The sequence below is a fragment of the Manis pentadactyla genome, chromosome 14 (assembly GCF_030020395.1).
Source record: "Manis pentadactyla isolate mManPen7 chromosome 14, mManPen7.hap1, whole genome shotgun sequence".
Classification (NCBI taxonomy): domain Eukaryota; kingdom Metazoa; phylum Chordata; class Mammalia; order Pholidota; family Manidae; genus Manis; species Manis pentadactyla.
In genome coordinates this window covers 11,567,692-11,591,411 of record NC_080032.1, presented here as the reverse complement: position 1 = coordinate 11,591,411, position 23,720 = coordinate 11,567,692, and the positions used below count along the sequence as shown (strand labels likewise).

The window sequence follows — 23,720 nt, the reverse complement described above, 5'->3', positions numbered from 1 at the left end:
GGAGTGAAAAATGAAGATTTTTTAAAATGGCATCTGGAAGGGTGGGGGAGGGGAAAGTAAGGGACAGCCCATGGGGTAGGGAGCTGAAGCCCAGGTTCTGGGGCTACTTATCAAGTCTGTGGCCCAGGGACTCAAGCATTGGGTAGCTGTGTGAGCCGGGGCTGGTCACTTAGCCTGTCTGTGCCTGGCACCCGACACAGGATTATCGGGAGGATCAGCTGGGATGCCTGACGTGGGCAGGCTCTGAACTGGGAAAGACTTGGAGTAACAGCAGTGAAGGGAAGCAGGCAGGGTGCACTCGCCGGGCCTGGTACTGGGAGCGGTGGTGTGTGTTTGGAGTCCCACATGAGTTCGAATCCTGACCTTTTTTGCCTCTTACTCTTGAGGGACTCCAGGCCACGTCCTTGGTCTCTCTGAGCTGGTTTCCTTATCTGTATAGCAAAGATAATCATTTTCTACCTGAGGTGCTGGCTTTGGGCTTAGCTGAGTCAAGCAAGCGCTAGAGAATGTTGGCGCCCTTTCCCCACCCTTGGAGCTGGAGCAAACTTCAGAAAAGCTTATCTTCTGCCCCTGCCAGCAGCTCAGAGAGACGGAGAGACTCTTCTAGGCTTGGCCGGTGAGGGCAGTGGAGAGTTGCTGTCCAGAACCAGTCTGTCACCCAGTCCCCCAACCTCTTTGCTTCCATCCAGACACTGACTTGAATTCTAAATTTACCTTCTTTTTTTAAGGTGGTTGCTTCTCCATTTGGGATGTTCCTGATCCCCATGGATCCACAACTGTAACCATGGTGACGCGGGTCGAAGTTGGCTCCGTAACTTCCCTGGCTAGAGTGCCCGGCCTGGGTGAGATCGCCAAAGAGGAGACCCTGCAGCGGACCTACTTCTGCCAGGCCAGTGCTGCCCCCTCTGCAGCGCTGCTCCTGGAAGGGAAGAGCCCCCTTAGGAGCAGCCCGGCCTGCCTCCTCCCTCTGCCACGGCTCGCCCCCAAACCCTTCTCCACGGGCAAGGCCCAGGACCTGAAACCCCCTGCCACATCCCTGTGGCCCAGCCCATCTGGGCTGTCTCCTCCTCGTGGCCTCTCCCAGGACACAGAGGCCAAGCATCTGGGTGAGAGGATGCCCAGCCTGGTGGGGCAGGAGGCGGGGAGCGGGGAGGGCCTGAGGAGAAGCTCATCTCTGTTCAGCAAGGCTGCGGTTCTGCAGCCAGGCCCCAAGGCCATGACTCTCTTGGAAACTGCCAAAGCTAGCCCCACTCTGGGGAAGGGGAGCAGTGAGGGGGCTCAGAAGGCTGGCGCAGGGGAGTCTCAGGAGTCCCCTCTGAGCTCCCGGCCTGAGGTGGCCCCCAAGCCAGCCCTGCCCCCCAGAAAGCCTGGGGGGACCCTTCCCCAACTAGCCTCCCTGTCACAGGACACAAGGCCAGCTGCCACTCCAGAGGAGGCAGGCCCAAGTGAGCCTCTGTCAAAAGCCAGCAGCACGGAGGAATCAAGGGGTCCCACTCCGGAGCCTAGGCCTCGCCTGAAGAGAAGGCCTGTGTCAGCCATTTTCATTGAATCCATTCAGCCTCAGAAGCCAGGCCCCGGTGGAGAAGCCGCTGTGGGGAAAGTGCCCCCGACCCCTCCTGAGAAGACGTGGGTGAGGAGGCCCAGGCCTCTGTCCATGGACCTCACGGCCCCGTTCAAGGGCAGAGATGCTGCGCTGAGGAAGGTGGCCGACGAGGCCGCAGGTTTCACCGCCCAGTGGCGGGTCCCAGGGAGGTCTGACCTGGAACCCAAAGCCAGTGTGGAATGTTTGGTCAAAGCAGGGGCTCCCCTTCATGACCCAGATCCAGACTTTCTGGAGGTGGCCAAGAAGATCCGAGAGCGGAAAATGCTTGTTAAGCAGATGCAGACGGGCAGCCTCAGGACTGCCGGGGGCTCAGCCACGGACAGTCCCATGGAAGACCAGAATCCTGGGAACGAGAAAGCCAACCTGGTCGGGGACCCCGAGAAGGTGCCCAAGTCCCCTTCTCCCAGGCCTGGAAAAGACCAAGAATTTGCTGAGGTCACGAGCAGAGCGGCTGATGGAGAAATCCGGCTGGAGGGAGGATGGACCCCCAGGGGCAGCATCAAGCAGCGCCTCAGCCTCTTTGGGGAGGAGAGCACCGTGGCAGCGGGGTCTGAATCCCCACTGGCTGCCTCCGAGTCCCCGTCAGCTGCGCCAGGGCCAGAGAAAGCAGGTGTGAGCGTCCAGGAGCGGATCAAAGGCTGGGCTGCTGAGAGCTCTGAGGCAAAGCCGGGCACCAGGAGGAAGGCATTCCAGGCACGGCCGTTGTCAGCGGATTTGACCAAACTGTAAGTGGGAACATCCCATGGGCTTCAGCCAGCCCTGGAGCTACCACAGACTGCCCACGGAGGCGCCATTGCTGGTCACCTTACCAGCCCTCTCTCAGTTTACCTGCAGCCCTGAGAGGAACTAGCATTAGCTCCCCTCTGGTACAGTGTGTGCCAGCATTGGGGCCAGGAGCTCAATTTCCTGTCCCTTCTTTGCACCGTACCGAATGGGAGGTATTAGGCCCATTTCACAGCTGCAGGTAGGAAAGGTGAAGTACCATTGAGAAGTCAGGAGCCTGATGTAATTCCTGCTCAGCCTGTCTCCATAGCTATGCTTTCCTTCCCTAAAGTCTGAGGACATGTAACATATGGCCCACACCTCCAAGAGTGGCCAGCAAAATAAAGCAGATGGGTCAAGATAACCTGGGCACATTGCTTCCCCTCTTGAGCCTCGGTTTTTTCATCTGTAAAATGGAAATGACACTAAGACCTCCCTTAAAGGATTAAGGCAAAGACTCCAAGAGAGAATGCTGGAAATCTCTCTGCCATGGCAAGCCCTCAATACCCATAACTCCACGTGGTATTATTAATCCTGTAGGCTAATGATGATTTCCTAAGCTTGCCAGGCTTCTGACATTTCTTGCACCTTTGCTTTCCCATGAGTGTTGAGTGGCTTCTTTGCTACAACGGGGAGATGCCCCTGGGTGTGTCCACCAGTACATTAATGACATGCATGCCTCTGACATACTTCGTCCAGGATGGAGCTCCCAGGGAGCAGGACCTCTGGGCAGACTGCCCTCCCAGCCATGGGAACCAGGGCAGCCAGCTGAACCGGAGTGACACCAGTGGCCCTCAGCATTTAGAGTCTCCTGGAAAGAAGACCAGTGTTTGGCCTGTATCCCCATAGATTGTAATTTCAGTTGGTCTGGGGAGGAGGGCTCATACCTTTGTAGTTTTTAAAAGCTTCCCAAGGGATCTCATTTGTAGCCAGGGCTGAGAACCCCTGAGTTAAGAGAACAGAGAAAGGGGCATCCATGCCAGGGACCTCACATGCCTCCTCTTTCTGCATCCTTGCAGTGCCTAAGATTATTCCCCTGTGACATATGGGGAAACTGAGGCTCTAAGTTTAGAAACAACTAATGCATGGCCTCACACCTCCCAGGAGACTGACCCTGAGTTGCTGAGTGTAGGTCAACTTTAAGTGCTTTGATTTCTCTCCCCTCCCTCGTCTCTGCAGCTCCCAGTCCTGAATCTTTTGGCATCCGCTCCAGAGAACTCTTCCAATATAGAAAAATTCTAGCCCAGAACTCTTTTTCCTCCCTCTTTCCCTTTGCAAGTGGGGCAGCTGAGGCCCAGAGAGGGACAATGACCTGGTCAAGGTGGCCCAGGGACACAGAGACAGGCACACCCTCCCCACCCCACACATTCTGTGAAAGCCCACTGCCACGAGTCCTGTGGCTTGTCTGATGGGTGGTCTGCTGTTGTGCCTGGAGTTGCTAGCAGCAATCATTAATTATCCCTCCTGGGGCACCTTCCTTCTTCCCTGAATGCCCTCATATAGCTATTATGGCCTTCAATAGACTCTTATCTGCCCTACAAAGACCACTGGGAGGTGTTAATTATTCCCATTTTATAGATGAAGAGACAGAGGCTCACGTGAGGTCACAAGCTCCCCCAGTGGGGGGGCAGTAGAGCTGCGACTAGCACCCAGGCCTCTTCACCCAAGCCTGGGGCTCCGGCTTTCCTGATGATGCTGTGTCTCAGGTCGGCTGTCCCCACCTGACCCTTCTCGGCTTGGTGACTGGAACAAACATGCCTTTTCTCAAAGGAAATTGGGCAGCTTTGCTTTGATGATGTCAATATTGACTTCACCCCTAGGTTCCTGAGATAGTTCCAGAGTGTGGGCTAGAGGGAGATGCAGCTTCTGGCCCCATACAAGTAACTTGGGTCTCTGCACCAGGTTTTCAAGTTCAGCTTCAAATGATGAAGTCAGATGTGACAGGATTCCTGAGCTGAGTGGTGACCTTCCTAAGGAATCCAGAGCAAAGGTAAGGAGGCATTGTGTCTGCTACATCTTGTTTTCCGGTGGGTAAACTTACTGGAAAAAGACCTTTCATGATATGTAAGACCCAGAAAAGAATCAGAAGCCTTTCATGAAGAGTAAAACATTTTTTTTTCTTTAAAATGTTGGGGCTTTTAAAGTCTCTTTTGGCACAGTGGATTGTGAGTCCCCATTCCTTGGTATTAAATGCTGTTTATAAATGTGATTGTCAGGTATGTATTATTTTCTGTGCACAGGACATGGCTCTCCTGTGTACGAATGCCTGCCTAATTAAGAAATTAAAATTTAGGTTAAAAATTAGTAGAAACTCCCTCAATTTTCCTTGTTATGATCTCTGCTCCCTTCCCCAACCTGACTGGTCACCTAGCAGCAGCAGAAGGAGGGAAATTTCCAGCAGTTGCTTAAAAAGTATTTTTATTTAGTCTGTTTAGTAAGAAAAAGCTCATACAATAACTACTAGGTATAACTGGTTATGTGGTTGATGTGTTCTGAAGTTTTTATTTTTTAAAAACAGCTTTTTTTGAGATATAATTGACATACAGTGTACTGCATATAGTTAGGGTCCAGTTTGATGAGTTTTGGTGCATATTATGTACACCTTTGAGAAATAATCAAGATGATGAACCTGTCCAGCTCCTGCATGTTTCCTCTTTGAAATCCCTCCCGACTCCTCTCCCCGTGAGATTCATCATGTTGTAGCATGTATCAGTGGTTCATTCCTTCTGGTAGCTGAGTAGCTGAGTAGTATTCCATTGTATGGCAGTCCAGTTGGTTTATCTGACTGCCCTTTGATGGCCACTCAGACTGTTTCCAGTTTTGGAGCCACTGCAAATGGAGCTGCTATAAACATTTGTGGGCACGGCCTTGTAGGGATGTCTGTTTTCTCTTCTCTTGGGTAAATACCTATGAATAGAATGGCTGGATCATAGGGTAAGTGTAGGTTTCCCCAAGTGAAAGATGAATAAAACTTCTGCTTTAAATATAATGAGGTTATATCTTCATAAATAGAGTTTTCTATTGGTGATTTTTTTTTTTTACTGTGGTAAAGTACACATAACAAAATAATACCATTTTAATTACTGCTTAAGAACAACAGATAGTATTTGTTAAATTTAAAAAACAATATGTATATATACATACAGACACATACACACAGACATTGAAAAATTCACAATAATGCAAAGAGAAAGTTCTGGAAAGTTCTTCAAGGATATACCTCATCCTCCCGCCCCCCCCCCGACCAATTGATAATAATGTTATCCAGGAAGGGAACTGGTATTTGAATATCTGAATGAGGGAACAAAAAGATTTGAGCTTTGTACCGTTAGATTCCTTTACAATGAGAATAGATTCATACATTATTTATGCAAAATTTATGTAATGAAAGGTAAACAAAATTTTTAAATCAATATATTTTAGAGATTCTTTAATGGCATTCCGTCATCTAGAGTAGAGACTAATTAGCAAGCTATGGCCCTGCCTGCATTTTAACTGTTTTAAAGTGAACAATTCAGTGGCATTAAGTACATTCTCAATTTTGTACAACCATCACCACCATCTAGTCACAGAATTTTTCATCATCCCAAATGGAAACCCCTTGACCAATCATATCCCATCCCTTCTGCAGCCCCTGGCAACCATAAATCTACTTTCTATTTCTATAGACTTGCCTATTCTGGATATTCCATATGAATGTAATCATACAACATGTAGCCTTTTATGTCTGGCTTCTTTTACTTAGTGTAATGTTTTCAAGGTTCATCCATGGTGGAGCATGTATCAGAACTTCATTCCTTTTTATGGCTGAATAATATCCCATTGTATGGGTAGAACACATTTTGTTTATCCAATTGTTAGTTGATGGACTTTTGGATTATCTGTTCTACCTTTTGTCTTTTGTGAATAATGCTGCTATAGAAATGGGTGTACAAGCTTTTGTCTGCACCTGTTTTCAGTTCTTTTGGGTATGTGCCCAAGAATGAGTATATATTACTGGGTCCTATGGTTAGTCCTTTGTTTAACTTGTTGAAATAGACTTACTTCTAACAGGAGAAAAAATATTTTAAAAAATTACTAAGTAATAGACTCACAGTATAAAAATCATGCAGAACCGAAATATGTAAAATTAAATAAAAGCTGATGTTCTCATCTTCATTCCTCCTGCCCCTCATTCGCTTACAGTTTAGTTTATTTCTTTTCTCCACTGTTTATCTACATGTATATACACACATGAACAGTTTTAAAAAATGGTATTATAGTGAAATCTTGCCATTTGCAACAACATGGATGGAACTAGAGGGCATTAAGCTCAGTGAAACAAGTCAGACAGAGAAAGACAAATACCATATGATTTCACTTGTATGTGGAATCTAAGCAAATAAACAAAACCAAAACAGAGATAGACTCAAATACAGAGAACAAACTGGTGGTTGCTAGAGGGTTGGGGAGTTGGGGAGGTGGGCAAAATAGGTGAAGGGGAAAGAGGTAAAAATTCCAGTTGTAAAACAAGTCAGCTATGGGAGTGAGAAGTACAGCATAAGGAATATAGTCAGTGATACGTCCGTAATGACTTGCTATGGTGACGGATGGTAACTATACTTACTGTGGTGACCATTTTGTAATGTCTGTAATTGTCAAATCACTATGTTCTATACCTGAAACCAATATAATACTGTATATCAAATATACACTTCAATAGAAAAAATTTTTAAATTAAAAAAACATTTATAAGCAGTTGACTTTAAGTAAAGGAGATTACCTTCCACAGGTGGATGGCCTCATCCAATCAGTTGAGGACAGTAACTGCAGAGGCTAACATTTCCCAGAGGGAGAAGAAACGCTGTCTCAAGACTGTAATATAGAAATTCTGTCTCAGTTTCTGGTCTGCTGGCCTGCTACCCAAAAAACACACATATATAGAAAGGCCATCATATTATAAATATATTGTCCTGCGTTCTGCTTTTCTTCCACCAACAGAGTGTTTGGTGTGTTCTTAGATATCATGACCTTGGGACCCACCTTTTCAGTAGGTCCAAGTGCCCATGTGGAACTCTGTTGTTTGACCATATCAAAGCTGATTTAACCAGTGTGCTTTAGAAGGGTGCTGCCTGAACTTTCTTGTTCACATACACTTGTGAGCACAGGCAAGAAGTCTTGAGAGCAAATTGGCCAGATGAAATGAGTATTTAAAAATCCTGACAGGTACACTGCATTGGCCAAACATTGTCCCCATTTATGTTCTTGCCATTAATGTCTGCGAGTGTCCGTTTCTCCACATCCTCCCCTACATAGCGTGCGTTTGGCCTTTATAGTTCCATAGTATCTCACTGTTGTGATTTTAAAAGCAGCCAATTCAATCAGCTCACCTCTTCCCTTCCCTTCCCTTCTGAATCCTTTAGCTTACATTGGCTTCTTCTCTATTTTTCTTTCCAGCAGAAGGAAAGGCATGGTTCAGATGGAACATCCGTCCCAAGAAGCCCCTGGAAGCCCGGGACACTCGGGGAGAAGCCCAGGCAGGCAGAGTGGAAAGACAGTTCTCACCAAGTCCCAGACAGCTCCCGGGGTGGAAGCGCCGTGGGGCCTCCGTGCCCTTCTGACCGCACTCCAGAAGATGAGGGAAGCTTCCAGACTGTGTGGGCCACAGTGTTTGAGCATCACGTCGAGAGACACACCGTGGCTGACCAGTCAGGATGCCGTCCCTCAGCCACGCCCCCTGGTGATGTGGCCGATGCCTGTTTGTTTGAGCTGAGACCCAGGCGGGAGAGAAGCTCTTGGCTGGAGAGGGACCAACTGGAAAAGACAAACCTCAAGAAAGAGAACTCCAGGTGGTTCGAGAGTCCCGACACAGAGAAATCAGTATGGACCTGCCTTTCGAATGGTGAGCCCAGACAGTCTCACGTGCCGCTCTCGGAAAAATACCCTTTGGATGAAAATCACAGTAATAGCCCCTTCTTTAAGCACTCTGAAAATCCTCCCATAGCCCCGAGGGTTGAGCCCACCTATGACCTTGTGCACTCAGTAGGGGAGCGCGCACACAGTGAGGCCATCTCCACGGTGCCAGAGGAGAAAGCTGTGACTCTCCGAAGCAGCAGGTCTCGACTCTCGCTGAAGGGAGGGCAGTTGTCCCCTGAGGTCACCCCTGCTGACCCAGAGTACAGGCTGGACGGTCAGACAGGGTCCGTCCAGAGGGCCAGTTTGATTTGGGAAGCTCGAAGGACGCATGAGGTCAGTGGGCCAAAGCCCGACTTCCGAGAGTTTGGGGGCAACTGCCCATCACCCAGATGGACAAGTGGGGTGACCATGAACTGGCTTAAAGCCACTGTGGTGGACAGTGAGGAGAAGGGCTCGGTCACCCGCGGACGCCCGGCCAGGCCCTGGGGCCCCGAGGCTGCCTCTGTGAGGGCCATCCAGGCCGCCTGCAGGGAGGCCCGGCTTGAGGGGCCCGAAGGGGCTGGGAGCAAGCTGGGACGTGGCATCTCAGCGGGAGAGAGGGGCTCCCCCTGGGGTTGCCCCCCGGATCCTCCTTCCAGGGCTAAGGACAAGCCTTCTGACTTTCAGTCTGACGTCCAAGCATGGCCACATGCAGACACGATTATGCAGAAAGGGCCTCTCGTGGCTGCTGGCAAAGGTGAACCCAGGCTGGCCCAGGCGCCCCAGCCTGAAGCCAAGACGCGTAAGGTGAGTCCCACTGACCAGAGATTCGAGAAGTGGCGGCGGCGGACTTTACCCCGTGATGTGAAGTTCGATGAATTCAGTTTCCTGGCCCCAGAAAGCTCTTTGAAGGAGGAGCAGAGACAGACAGGCTGTGTGAGTCCCACCGTCAGTGCCTTAAGGAAACCTCAACTGTCGCACAGTAGGGCAGAGACCCAGGAGGTGACCCCAGGTATTGCACAGGACCGGACTTGTCCAGCCATGAAACAAGAGTCCTCTGTGGAATCCAGGGTGACATTTTTTGCAGTGACGTATCAGATTCCTGATACTCAAAAAGCAAAGAGCATTGTTAAGTCAGGGCCCCAAAACTTGACAGAACATTCTGGAAAAACCACCCCGCCTCTATCTCCTCATCCTTTAACATCTACCTTGGTTTCTCTTAACCACAACAAGCCACTGGAGACCGTGGGCAGTAAAAACCCGGCTAAGGGCAGAGAGCGGGACAGTGCAAGCTCTTTAAAAATTTTGAAGCCCACAGACCATCCACCGTCTCCTGGGGTCAGGAGTCCGGATCCTTCTAGCCAAAGAATCATCAACGCTGACACTTTACGGGTTCATCGGGGACCAGAAGATGGCACACGTTTTCAGGATGATTGGGAGGACAGTGGGAGCAAGACGTCCCCCAAAAGTGCTCCCCAAGTGACCCCGGCTTTCAGAGGTCATCTGAAAACCAGTGATGACCTCTTCAGAAGGGAGATGGAGGTGGTCAGTGAGAGGTTCCCTGGTAAAATCAAAGATGGCTACAGATCCAGCGTTCTCGACATTGACGCCTTGATGGCAGAGTACAAGAGGCAGGATGCTGAGTGTCTGGACAGCCTGCACCCCGAGTCCAGCAGCTCCTCTCAGGAGAGGCCAGGCCGCCTGGGCAGGGTGGGACTGAGGAGGAGGAGCCTGACGGAGAGGTCTGAGGCCGAGGGTCTCTGGAAGCAAACCAGTCTCGCTGAAACAAGCCACAGTTCCATCCCTGGCTTGTGCAGGCAGCCGGCAGAGACCCTAGGGACAGCCACAAACACCAAATTCAGCCCTCCTCTCTGGGCTCTGCCACACTCGGCTCCTGAGAAATATCCAGGGGCCTCTTCTGGCCCTGCAGGTTCCAGGAAAAAGGTCTCGGGAATCCCTGAGGATGAAGAAAAGCCCTTTGCTAGTAAACATAATGGTGCAAAGTGTGCGAGTTACTCAGCTGAGTCAAAACCTATTGTCTGGCAGGATCCAGGCCATGGGGCCAGCATGTTGCCCAAATGTTCCCCCACCCACCAGAAGAAAGGGACCCCAAAGAAATCTGTCGGGAGGGGAGAGGAAGGCAGTGTGGTCCAGTGGGGTGGCCACCTGTGTGACTGTGGCAGGGCACCCCTGGATATCAAGAGGACCTATTCAGAGAAGGGCCCCCCTGCCAGAATCCGAGAGGGCCTGTCCATCATGCAGGAAGCCAGAGAGAGGAGGCAAGATCAGCTCAGAGGGAAGCCCCGCCTCCCTGGGGATAGTTCAAAGGCCACGGAGATGAAAACGGGGCCCTGTCGGCGAGAGTCAGAGGCTCGAGACAATCAAAAGGTGAGTTTTGAAGGCTGTTTCAGTTTTGTCAAATGTTGGTTAGGCATGTAGGCCAGGTGGGCTGGTGAACAGATGGATTCGGGCTGGGCGTGAGACCCCAGGGAGTGGTGGGGATTGTTGCGTACAGGGTGTTTATGCCTTATCTGAAGGGGGCAACTGCTGCTCAGTATTTCTGGTCACGTGATGATGGTGGTCCTGAGATGGCACCATCTGATTTACCAAGAAAATCTGAAAAATCTGGATTTTAAAGTAATCCCCCAATTGTGAAATGCAGATAGCTCATTAAAAAATGCTGTTCAGTCCAAATAAAACTTGTCCGTTGGCTCCATTTAGCCCATGTACCACCACTTTGAAACCTCTGGCCTAGAAAGATGATGATAGATGTCGTTCATTGAGCACCTGCTGTATGCCAGTATGTTGTATCAAGTTCATTATTGTATCAAAGTATCCAGCATCATGCCTGACGTTTTGTGAACATTCAAGAAATATTTGTTGAATGAGCGATCTTATGCGAGCCCCATGACAGTCCCTCTTCTGTGGGATTGTCATGGTTTGGGTTTCCACAGAAGGAGACCCTTGCAAGTAGTTGTTTTAGAAGGTGATCTTGAAGAGTGGGTGAAGGGAACAGTGGGGAAGGGAAGGCAGGTGGCAAAGGTTCCACTGTGGGCAGCTGAGGCTCATTCTCACTGGAGACCTCTGGGAAGCAGCAGAGATCACCTCTGAGTTGTCCTGTCCAAGGGGCAAGGAACCTGGAGTATTTATTATTTACCAGGTTCAGCTTATTTACCAGGCTTCTAACATTTTTGCTCTTCCCTCCTGGCTGGTGCCATGCTCAGTGGTGGAGAGAAAGTCCTCCCGCAGCAAGACACCACTGCCCTTGGAATGTTCGTGAGTGTTGGGCAGGGCACCCACAGCATCTGTTGTGGATAATCATCTTGTACAGATGGAAAGATACAAGGCTCAGAGAGGTTAGGTAACTTGTCCCAGGTCACACAGCACCACAAGGCAAAGCTAGGGTTTGAACCCAGGTCTGGCCTGACACCCAAGCTTTTAAGTAGGTCACTCAGTGGTGAATGAGGAACTGTGGAGCTGGGCAAGAAATGGAGGTATGGAGCCCACCATCCGGAGACTTTTGATCTCTGGGGAGATGGGACATGATGATCTGTGGCCAGTAAATGAGACAAGGCACTGGAGTAGAAGCCTAGGAAGGCGTCTTAGAGGAGGTGCTGGCTTGACCCTGCCCTTAGGGGTGGCTATGAATTTGGATGGGCTGATCTGGGGAGGTGAGAGCACAGCACATGGGAAGGTCTGGAGGTGGGAAAAGTCTTGGTGTGCTCTGGTTGCTGCTGTGTGGGAACCTCGTCCCCTCTCCATGCCACCCATATGATGTGGCATTGGCAAACCAGGACCCAAATCCCACGGCTGCCGCTTAGAGAGGGCATGACTAAAGGCAACCCCTTCCACTGAGGGCCTGTGCCTGTGTCCTCGTCTGGAAACGGAGAGCAGGGGTCCAGCCTGGAAAGGGACCTGGTGGCAACGAGACCTACATGATGCGAGGAGAGACCCTGAAATGACGGTCCGCCCGAGGCCTCTTCTGGTGGCCACGTTCAGAGCGTGTCTGAATCTCACTCAGCCACTTACCAGCTGGGTATACAGCAGTCGCTCGGCTTCCTTGGGCCTCAGTTTCCTCACCAGAGTTTACAAGAGTGCCTACTCTGAAGCACCATTACTAGGCTGCTCAGAAATAAAGCACCCAGCATAGGCCAGGCACCCAGTGGGTCCTGTAGATTGGCTTCCTGAGGAGTGTGTCGCCTCTGCACTCCTCCAGGCTATGATTGTGGGAACAGTGGGAGAGGGAAGAGTCCATGAAATGTGACCCTTAACACTTTTGCCAGCGCCTTGTTCAGAGGCCTCCTGGCAGTGGGAGTGTCGGGCATTGTGGAGGGGACCACAGACTGGCCTTGGGTGCCCACCAGGGGTGTGCGGGCCTCAGGGGTGCTCATTGTCTGGAGATCCATTTTCTCACCACAGGGGTGGGAAGCCTTGGGTCAGCTCCCCATTTTTCCTCTCCTGCCCAGAGATCTTGGGTTGGTTCTTTGTCTTTAAACAAATAAAAACTATACAGAAATGCAAAATGTTGGTTGTTGGAAACTCTAGTCTCGTAAGAGTGTGTAAAAAAGTGTATCTGTTGAGTCCCGTTCCCGTTCCCCCATCCTCCAGATGTAGCCGTTGTCACATTCTTTGACATCCTCTGGGACTTTGCAGAGTTGTTTATCAATCATGTATGCAGTTGATCTTTGGGCAACATGGGTTTGAACTACGCAGGCCTGTTTATATGTGGATTTTTTTTCAATAAATAATATTGAAAAAATGTTTTGGAGAACAGTTTGTAAAGACATTTCCTTTTTTCTGGCTTACTCTATTGTAAGAACATCGTATATAATGTATCTAAAATACAAAATATGTGCTCACTGACCATTTAATGTTACCGGTTAAGGCTTCCAGTCAACAGCAGGCTATTAGTAGATAACTTTTTGGGGAGTCAAGTGATACGTGGATTTTTGAGGGGTTGGCGCCCCTAGCCCATGTTCAAGGGTCAACTGTATATTTATTTATAATTTTTGTGTTTTCTTTACTGCAAACATAGTGGATACTTGTGTAAAATTTAAAATACCATTAAAACATACGGTTTAGAATGAAAAGCTCTCCCAAATGATGAGCCTGGTGCAGGAACCGGGTGCTGCTCCTCCAGGCCTGTGAGTGGTTTTGCCCTTTTTTTTGCCCCTAGGGCTGATCTGGCAAAGTTTAGGCCATTTATTGCTGTCACGGCTGGGCAAGGGTTCCCTCACGGCCACTGGGGGAAACCAGGGTGCTGCTGAGGTCCTCCAGCGCGCAGGACAGCCCCCACCCCACGGGGAATCATCTGGCCCCAAATGTCCATAGTTCCGAGGTTCAGGCCCCCTAGTCTAGACACAGATATAGATAATATATTTTTGAATGTTTTCTTTGGGTCACACTGTTTTGTGGAGACATGGCAATATTCTACAGAAAATCTTACAACTTGCTTTTTTTTTTTTTTTTTTAATGTAGCATTGGAAAACGGTGTGTACATGATCACTGTATTATTTTTAGGGGCTGCAAAGTATTTTATTATGTGACTGAGCTCAAACTTTTTATCCAAACATCAACATTTGGGCCGGTTTGCATTTTTGTGCTAGCAACAGGGCTTTAGAGGGTGGTTTGATGCAAATCTTTTCTCCTTTGGGTGAGGATTTCTTGATTCACAGCCAGTTCTGTTCATGTACCCTGCATGGATGTGACTATAATTAAAGTAATTCCTCCCTCCCTCCCTCTCTCTCTGTTTCTCTTTGTCATTTAACAAACATTTATTGAAACTTTGTCCCAGGAGCAGGTGTGGTATTTCATTTAATTATTTATTGTAGTTTCAGAAGAGAGCATATTTTCACAAAGCTCCCAAAATACTTACAGATGTGGGGACCAATTCCCCCATAACCTCTCATTTCCCATCCTAACCTTCCCTACTCAGTAACCACTCATGTTCTTTTTTTGTCCAAATTCGTTTAGTTTCTTTCTGAAAATACAAGCAAATATGAATACATATTCTTATTTTTGCCTCTCTTTTCCATAAAAGAGAGCATTCTCTACAAGTGCTCGCAAGTTTGGCCATATATGGGAGTAACACAGGGAATCCAAAAAAATAGCATTGCAGGAGCCTCACCCCAGATCAGTTTGGTTGGAATTTCTGGGGTGTGGCCTGTCTTTCCTAGTTTTAAATTGTTGGGTTAACAGTTTCTGCTGAACCCACAGATTCCGTTTCTGTGGAATGGGGATCCAGCCTGCTTCCTAGACTTGTTAGAGACTTATCATGAAATAATGTATGATCAAGCCCCCTGTCCAGGGCCTGATGCAAAGTAGGTCTGAGGAAGCCATAGAGAAGCACCCCCCAGCCTCCCACTTATTTGCTACATTTAATAAATGTGCTAATCCAGTGCCAGATCCTGTCCTAGGCACTGGGGCTGCTGGGAGGGACCAGCCCACTATATCAGGCTAGGCTGTCCAATGTGGCAGCCACTAGCCACATGCGGTTATTTAAATTAAAATCTGTTAAAATTAAAGAAGGTTAAAAATTCATTTCCTTAGTTGCACAAGCTACATTCAAGTCTCAAAAGCCACAGGTGGCTCATGGCAGCAGCATTGGACAACCCAGATAGAAAACATGTCCATAATCCCAGAAGGTCTCGGAGGGCAATTAGACCTCAAGCGAGTCGGGGAGTGGGCTCATTCAGAGGGCGGTCAGCACCGGGGAGACAGAAGAAGGGAGCGAGGGAAGGTTACTCAAAGTGGGTGGTCAGAGAAGGTCCCATGGGAAGGGACCTGTGAGGAGCCATCAAGCGATGGCCAGCAAGGGATGAGCTGGCCACATGGATGCAGGTTCTGCGGGTGCCCCCCAACTCCCACAGCAGGCACAGGGACTCCAGCTGGTGCTGAGATGGAGAAGTAAGCAGGGGCCAGTGCATAGGGAACCACCAAAGGGTTCTGAGCATTGCTGAACATGACTGTATCTTAGAGAGACCCCAGCTGCTGTCTGGCTGTGGACTGAGCGGGTGAGGGTGGTGGCAGGGAGGCAAGTGAGGAGGCCACTGGTTCTGAGACGAGGTGACAGGGCTCGCACCAGGGTGGGCGCCATTGGAGAGTTTTGCAGTATTTCTTGGGGAGGCAACAGCTGTATTGAGATATAATTCATGGCCCATACAATTCTCCCTTTTAAAGTATACAGTTCAGTGGCTTTTTCTATATTCACAGACTTCCACAACCATCAGCACATTCAATTTTAGAATATCTTCATCACCCAGGCCCCCACAAAAAAAAGAAACCAACCCTGTGCTATAATCAGTCACTTGCTGTTTCCCCAGTGCTGTCCTGGGCAACCTTGAATCTCCTTACTGTCTGTCTAGATTTGCCTATTCTGGATATTTCCTATAAATGGAATTGCACAATATGTAGTCCTTTTTGACTGGCTTCTTGCACTTGACATCATGTTTTTAAGGTTCATCCATATTGTAGCATATTTCAATACTCTGTTCCTTTTTATGACCAAATAATATTCCACTGTATGGATATACCAATTTTATTTATCCATTCATTGGTTGATGGTAATTTGGATCATTTGTACTCCAGCTATTGTGAAGAATACCACTGTGAACATTTATGTACAAGTGTTCATGTGGTTATGTGTTTTCATTTCTTTGTGTATATACCTAGGAGTGGCTTTTTTGGGGGCATATGGTAACTCTAGGTTTCACCTTTAGGAGCTGCCAGACTGGTTCCTGAAGTGACTGTACCATTTTACACTACCTCAGCAGTGTGTGAGGGTTCTAATTTCCCCAGCCTAGCTAACACTTCTTACCATGTGTCTGTTTGATTAGACATCTTAGTGGGTGTGAAATGGTATCTCACTGTGGTTTTGATTTGCATTTCCTACTGAACATCTTTTCATGTACTTATTGGCTATTTGTATATATCTTCTCTGGAGTAATGCCTTTTCAAATCCTTTCTCCCCTTTTAAATTGGATTGTCTTCTTATTATTGAGTTGTAATTATCCTTTATGGATTCTGGATACAAGTGCCTTAGAAGACATGATTCACAGAAATTTTCCTTATTGGTGGGTTGTCTTTTCACTTTCTTAATGGTGCCCTTTGAAGCACAGAAACTTTTCATTTTGAAGTCCAACTTATTTTTCGTTTGCTGCTTGTGCTTTTGGTATCATAGCTAAGAAACTATTACCTAATCCAACCAAGGTCATGAATATTTATGCCTCTGTTTTGTTGTAAGAGTTGTCTAGTTTTAACCCTGACATTTAGGTCTTTGATCTATTTTGAGTTGATTTTGGTATGTGATGTGAGGTTTGCAGCATGTGTTGAAGGCAGAGTGTCAGCTTTGTTGAGGTGCAGAGAAGGAAGAAAATGGAGGGTGACCTGAGGGTCTTGGCCTGCACAGCTGGGTGATGGGTAAGGCGAAGGAGGGGTGGTTTTGGAGGGGAGGAATTGAGAGGCCTGTTGAGCATGTGAAGCCTGCTCTGAGCATGAGCAGTGAGTGGAGATATTGAGTGGGCAGTGGGATTTGCAACTCTGGAGTCTTGATTTGGAGAGACAGAATCAGGAGTCGTGTCTGCATAACAGATTTATTTAAAGCCATGGAATGTTATGAGAGGTCCTGGAGGGAATGACGTAGCAGATGGAAAGGAGGCTCTGTGGCTGGCCTGGGACACATCTACTTTTAGACATCCATTAGAGATTCAGGGAAGCTGAGAAGAAACATCCAGGGAAGTGAGGTCCAGAGGGTCCCATAAGGCATCGAAAAAAGAGGCTGTGAGGTAAGGGATCAGGAATCCAGCCTTGCTCTTCACTCATGCCATGTGTTCTTAAGCAGATGCCTTTCTCTCTGGGCCTTTCTTTCCGTTTCTACAGGGAAAGCATGAGGCATGTGAATCCTAAATTTTGTAGTGACATATTTACTGACTTGTGACTATCCCTATGTGTAACTGAGTGGGAAAAAATGACAGAATTCAGACTAGAGCATTTAGTACTGTCCTATTCATGTGCCACTTCCTCTCTGCATTTATGCGTATGTGCATGCATTTGGATGCATGGAGAGATGTCTATAATGAGGTGACCAAAAGTCACCAGTGGCAGTAATGAGGCTGGCTAGCATTTTATGGAGGGTTTCTCACATGCAGGCAATGGGGAGACTAGGGTGAAGCCAGCCAGGTTCTCAGGACTTGTGCACGTCTGCCCCCTGGTGGCAGCATTTTTCATGAGCTGATTCTCATTTGGTTCTCTTCTGAACCTGGAAACTGCCTGCTGTTATTCCTGGTCTTTTCCCACAATGTCAAAGCTCAGAGAGGTTAAGGCACTCAGCGGAGTTATTAAGTGGCTGAGACCACACTGAATTCAGACCCCACAGACCACCTCCCATCCTTAAGGCAGACTGCAGTGGGGTTGGGACTTAAATTTTCTGGCGCTTAAATTTTCTTCTCTGCTCTTTGCTGTACAGAATGGACTCCCTTGGTGTGACATTTTCTTCGGTAAGTGCAAAGGCCCCAGTGAAGTTCTTTTCTTGTGCTCTGTGCCTCAGGTGCTGCTACGGGACCTGGGGAGGGAGGATGCCCTCCAGGACAGCGAGCAGCCACTCTCGCCGGTCTCCCCTGTGGCCTCGGGCCCCCGGAGAAGCCACAGTCTCTGTAAGGACAAGAGGAGTGGGCCCTTTATGGTGAGTGATGCTGGCGTGGAACTGACGGGCAGTGTTGTTTGCTGGACACCTCTGGGAATGTGGCCGAGTGGAGTCGAGGCTGTTCCAGGGCCTGAGGGGCTTGAGGATTGGCAGGTGCCTGTCTGGAAATCTCGTGTCTGACTGGCTGTGCTGGGGCCCTTGGCATGGAGGATGTTTGGTGGCTCTGCCAGGGAAGTTCCTTCCCCCTTCTTAGGTTTCTGGCCCGAAGCAGAGAGGTATCCCCAGCTGCCTGGTGTGGAGCCGTTAAGAGAACATGTGCTGGGGCCTGGATATTCTGGGTTTGAATCCTAATACTGTCTCCTCTCAGCATTTTTGAGCAATTTCCTTGATTTTTCTGCACTTTAGTCTCTTCACCTGGAAGATGGGTCAAGATTTCTGTTTCCTTTGTGCTGTAATTTGGACAATAACTGATAGCTGTGGTATGGGAGGGAGGCAGTGCTAACTGGTTCCAGAGCCAGATCGCCTGGCTCCCAATCCTAGCTCAGCATGTAGGCAGGCGCTTGGTCTCAGTTTCTTATCTGTGCAATGGGGATAATAATAGTATTGACTTCACAGGGCTGCTGTGGGGCTCAGATAAGATAATGCAGGAAGTGTTTAGCGTGCTCTTGGATATGCAGCAAGCACTTTAATAAGTGTTATTGTTAGCATGTTGCTGTTCCTGTTTTGGAGTCTCCATTTGGCTGTTTCTGAGCTATCTCCTTGGGCCAGGACTTCCTATCTGCCTGTTTCCTCGCTTGTTCAAGGAGGCGAGCGAGGGATGCCGCAGGACCCTGGCGGCGCTGTCTGCTCCAGAACCTCGGGGTCTCTGCAGCCTCAGTGCCCCCAGCTGGGCTATCAGGCTTTGCCGCTTCCATGTTCCTGGAATTTTCCTCTCTTTTTCTTACTTTCTTTCCTTTTTGGGACTTTGTTTTCGTTTCATGATATTTGGAGATCTGCTGAGTTCTACATTTGCCCACGAAGTCCCTGCTGTGCCCCACACCCCATGCGGGTGCCCCTCAGATAGGCATTTCTTTCATGCAGCTGTACGAGGTCTGCTCACGAGGTCATTTTGCTCCCATAGCTGTGTGCATGTCAGTGATAACTGTGCCTGCTCCTATGTCTTGGAGGCATGGGACCTCCAGCATCTAAATCCCAGGGCCCTCCCTTCTAGCTTTATAGCCATGGGCAAGAAACTTCACCTCCTTGAACCTCGGTTTCCTCCTCTGTAACATGGGGTGAAGAAGATGCCTTTAGCAGGGTTCTCACCGGGCCCTGATGGTCGAATGACTAGAGCAGAGTGAAAAATCCTGGCTGTAGGGCTGGTGGTGATAGAACCGGGGGAGGAACTCAGGCCTCAGTCAGCTGAGCAGTCCTGGAAAATTTCCTCAAGTGTTCAGATCTCAGCCACAGACTCACAAATATTTCATTCCTGCCTGTTTATTTTTTGCTAAATATTTCCTTCCACTGATTTCTTTCTTACACTTTCTTTGTTCCCTCTCAGGTGGCACCAACTCATGTTATCTGATTGTACTTGAACTTCTGTGTGTGTGAAGACAAAGGTTATGGGGAAAAAAGCATTTAAGACCTGCTTTTTTTATAGTCCCTGCTTGCCGGCATCCTCCCAGGCTGCCCCCTTCCACTCTCTGTCATTGAAGAGCCTTTGTCCTGGGGTCCTTGGGTGGCTTGCCTTGGCACTTCCCTTCTGGTCCCCCAAGGCCCCTGCCTCATTTCTGCCTGCTTGGTTTCCTCTTCTTCCGAAGCAGAGGGTGGGGGTCCTTAGCCTGACCCGGGCAGTGCTGGGGCCTCAGACCTTATTTCCCTCCATTCAGGACTCACCCCTACAATTCTGGGTCTGGGCACCAAGGGGTGGTGGTGTTCGGCTCACTTTCTGATGGCTCCAAAAGCCTGACTCCCCAGACCTGAGCTTCGGACTCTCTTCTGTAAAATGAGGATAGTCCTGTCTGACCTCAAGAGTATTTCTGAGCAGTGGACGCCATCGCTCAGCACTCAGAAGAGACAGTCCTTGATTAATGCCTCGGCCACAGTGATAACTTTTCTTTCTTTATCCCCCTTCCTTCTTTCCTTATCCTCTCTCTCTCTTCTACCTTCCTTTCCGTTCTCCCCCTTTACCCTCCTCCATCCTTCTCCCCTTTCCCTTTTTCTCAGCTCATCCAACTGTGTCATTGTAAATGGGGAAACTGAGGCCCAGAGAGGGGGCCTGACTTAGCCAGGGTGACCTTCAAACTGAGGACTGGGGGGTTCTGTGCTGTTGGCCTTGCTGGCTGGCCTAACTCCTTTGGAGGGTGGTCCGACCTGCATTTTGTACTTCATGAGGGATTTGAGGGGATTCACCCATTTGATTAATGACTTTGTGCCATTGGTTTCTAATTTAGATCCAGGTTCATCTCTCTTTTTTAGGCCTGTGCTTCAGGCTTTGTTAATCCCCACTCTGCCCCCCGACCCCCTGTTAGGGAGTATGAATCCCATTTTGCAGAGAAGGAAACCGAGGCTCAGAGAGGTTAAGCCACTTGCCCAATGCCACACAGCAAGTGGGGGAGCTGGAATGAAAACTGGGCCAGTCTGGCTTCCAGCCTTGGACCCGGGTCCTTTCTGCCATGGGACTCTGCTTTGGCCTGTCACTAGTCCCTGCCAGCTCCTCTGTGGGCCTGTGGCACTCGGTGCATTAGCTCATGAGGAAACAAGACCACTTTGGCCCTGGGACTAAGTATGTGATACTTGTTCAGCCCAGGATTGGCTGCCACCTGTTCTTCTGGGCCCACCCTCTGAAGGGTGCTGGGACATGCCAGAGCACACACCCTGCTGATGTACACAGCCCCACCCATACATGGCTGAGCCGCAGGCTGGTCAGACCCTGAGCATGAGGTCAGACCTGTCTGGCCTGACCACTAACAGAGACAATAAACAAGTGAGTTTACCTCTTGGGGCCTCTCTTTTCCTCCTGTAAGATGGAGAATCATAGCAATAATAACGCCTAAGACGTAGGATGGTCACTGTATGGTGTAGAGACTAGTTTACCCCATTTTATAGATGGGAAAACTGAGGCTCAGAGCCAGAAAGTACCTCTCCCAAGGTCTGGGTCCAGAGTCCAAACTCCTAACCGTCTGCTGAACTTCCCACTGCCCTACTCTGTAGTCTGATGGGATGGAGCTGACACGAGATGGTGCTTCTGAATCCCTTAGCACAGTGCCTGGTCAACAGTAGCTGCCTGAGGATGTTACCTGCTGTTATTGTCGGGGTATTTATTGCTTGCTGTCAGTTTTTTATTCCGCATTTGCTTTAGAGCAACTGATGGAACAGGAGAGCATCCCCAGTCTTAGAAGCTTTTCTGCTGTTGAGGAAACTGAGGCCTGGGGAGTGGAGGTGTTTTACCCTTCCAGGGCACCCTTAGGACCTTGGGTCCGCATTGGCAAATCTAAGCCCCCTGTGGACATCCTCCCGTCCCCACCCATGGGTGGTGCACCCGCTTTTCCTTAGAAAGTGAGCCTTTGGTCTGCACTCTGTAGGGGTCATAACACCCTGGCCCATTTGTGGACTGTGGCCTTGGGTCACAGTTTGCCCCAGAGGTGCCTCCCGTGCTGTGAAGGCACAGATTCACCAGCCGTGGGGGTTCCCTGCCTCTCGTAACCTCGAGAATGTTTTCTAAATCACTGCACCTGTCGGTTGGCATTTATTTGCTGGTTCATTTAGCGACGAGCTCATTCCCTTGTGGGCCCACTGTGCACCAGGGGAGTCTCAGTCTTTCTTTCTTTCAACAAATATTTACCTGCATGTTATGAGTCACCCATAGATAAATAAGGTAAATAAATAATTGCAATGGGTTCTAACAGCTACTGTTCACTGAGTACTTACTATGTGCCAGGCACTGTCATGACCTGCCCGCATTTCCCCATTCAGTTTGCTTGTGGTTCAAAGCAACCTCCTCCCTCAGCAAATTTAGGGGCGCTTATGTCTCCTTTCAGGGAGGTTTCACAGAAGAAGAGACATTAAGTGTTTTGCCTCTGGTGGAGAGAACAGCTTGGACAAAGGTTTGGAGGTGAGCGACTGTGCTCTATGTATGCAACAAATGTGATCTGGAGTCCAGGAGGTAGCCCGGAGTCTCTTTGGGCCTTTACTTTGAGGCACCATTGCTGGACACCCTTGGTGTGTGTTTTAATGCTGAGTTCAGAATTCTCCGTCGTGCTGATGAAACTGGCGTTTGTTTTTGAGGGGTGGCGCCACCTCCAGGCCTCTAGTTGTCATGCCGCCATCTTTGTACAAGGATCATCTGCCAGGGCAGTCGTTCAAAGTTGACAAGCATTTGAACTTGATGACTTTGTTATAATGATTGGAGACCTGGAGGGTTGGCATTTGGGGGGCTAATGACAAGCCTAGTAGTACTTGTGAACGTAGTCAACTTGAGATAAGATGGAATTCATGAATTGGGCCCTGATGTTGGTCCCTATTTGGTGTTCTCTTTGAATTTTAGTTGGTTGATAAGCTTCAGATGGAAAGAAAAAAATAAAAGTATATGTGAACTGCAAGAAATAACTCATCGAAGATTGTGCTTTAAAAATAAATTGTGAGTAGAGATTTTATGGCTTCTTATTTGTCTGGGATGTAGACTCTCTTCTCTCTCTAATGTGTTGCTTGGCATTCCCACGGTCGATGTTGGGCTTGTGTCAGTATCATTTGAATTGAATGAGTCTCAGAACTGTGGCTCACTGGCTTAATGAAAGGGTAAATTTGCCTTGCATAGCAAAATATACAGAGGTAGACAACTGCTGGCTTGATTCAGTGTTTCTCCCCTAAAAGAAGCCAAGCACCCCTTAGCAGTCAATCCCCCATCCCTTTCTGTGTAATGCCACCCTTTGTCCACCCCTAGGATGTGCCAGGCACTGTGCTCAGTCATTCTTGTGATGCCTCTATGAAGTAGACTGTTCTTGTTCCCATTTTCCAGATGACGAAGCGGAGGCCCAGAGAGGTGAAGTCACTTGCCCACATCTCTCAGCTAGGAGGTTCTGGAACTGGGAGTTGAACTCACACAGAATGACTCTGACGTTTCCCATACTCCCATCATTCTTATACCACTTGATAACTTTTCATATTCATGAACCACCTGATTAACATTTAGTTAACATTTTTCTTGAACTTAACTCACCTTTTTTGTGTAACAGCTTTATTGAGACATAATTCACGTTATACAATTCACTCGTTTAAAATGTACAGTTCAGCAGTTTCGAATGTTTGTAGAATTGTGTAACCCTCACCATAATCACCTTTAGAACACTCTCCTTACCCCCAAAAGGAAGCCGTACCCGTTAGTTGCCGCCCCCTAATCCTTCCCGCCTGTCAGCCCCTGGCAACCACCATTTGCCTGCTGTCCCTCTGGACTTGCCTATTCTAGGAACCTCATATAAATGGAATCATACAACATTTGTCTTTTATATGAGAGATTGGGAGGAGGGAGGGAGCGTGCGTGCTGCGTTCCAGCCCATCCCTGCCCAGAGTGGAAGGACCAGCATGTTTCAACTAAAACTGATGATTCTCGGTCTTAATGTGAAATCTCACCATTTTTATATGTTAGAGCAAAAAAAAAAAAGAAAACCTTAAAAAAATTTAGCCACACCCAGCTGCCTTCAGCAAACACACGGGGTATTGGCAGTCTGTTTTCACACACAGTACTCTTGCTAAATCCTTGCCACAACTCCTGGGGAAACTGAGGCTTGGAAGGGAAGTGGCTTGGCCTAGGCTCATACAGTGGACAGGTGCCACAGGGCAGACTCCATCCATGGATGGCTGCGT

At 48.7% G+C, this 23,720-nt stretch overlaps 1 protein-coding gene across 5 annotated transcripts in view; it reads left to right on the top strand.

The window, feature by feature from the left end:
* Positions 1–23,720, top strand: part of KIAA1671 (KIAA1671 ortholog) — a 184,060-nt gene that overhangs the window by 57,363 nt on the left and 102,977 nt on the right. For 4 of the 5 annotated variants that reach the window (XM_036908977.2, XM_036908976.2, XM_036908979.2 and 1 more), the window contains 4 exons: positions 729–2,328; positions 4,268–4,355; positions 7,802–10,627; positions 17,784–17,918. In XM_036908977.2, the coding sequence (XP_036764872.2) occupies positions 785–2,328; positions 4,268–4,355; positions 7,802–10,627; positions 17,784–17,918 (4,593 nt within the window). In that variant the 5' untranslated portion in view covers positions 729–784. The remainder of the gene's footprint in view (positions 1–728; positions 2,329–4,267; positions 4,356–7,801; positions 10,628–17,783; positions 17,919–23,720) is intronic. The other variant, XM_036908975.2, reaches the window with a different exon arrangement.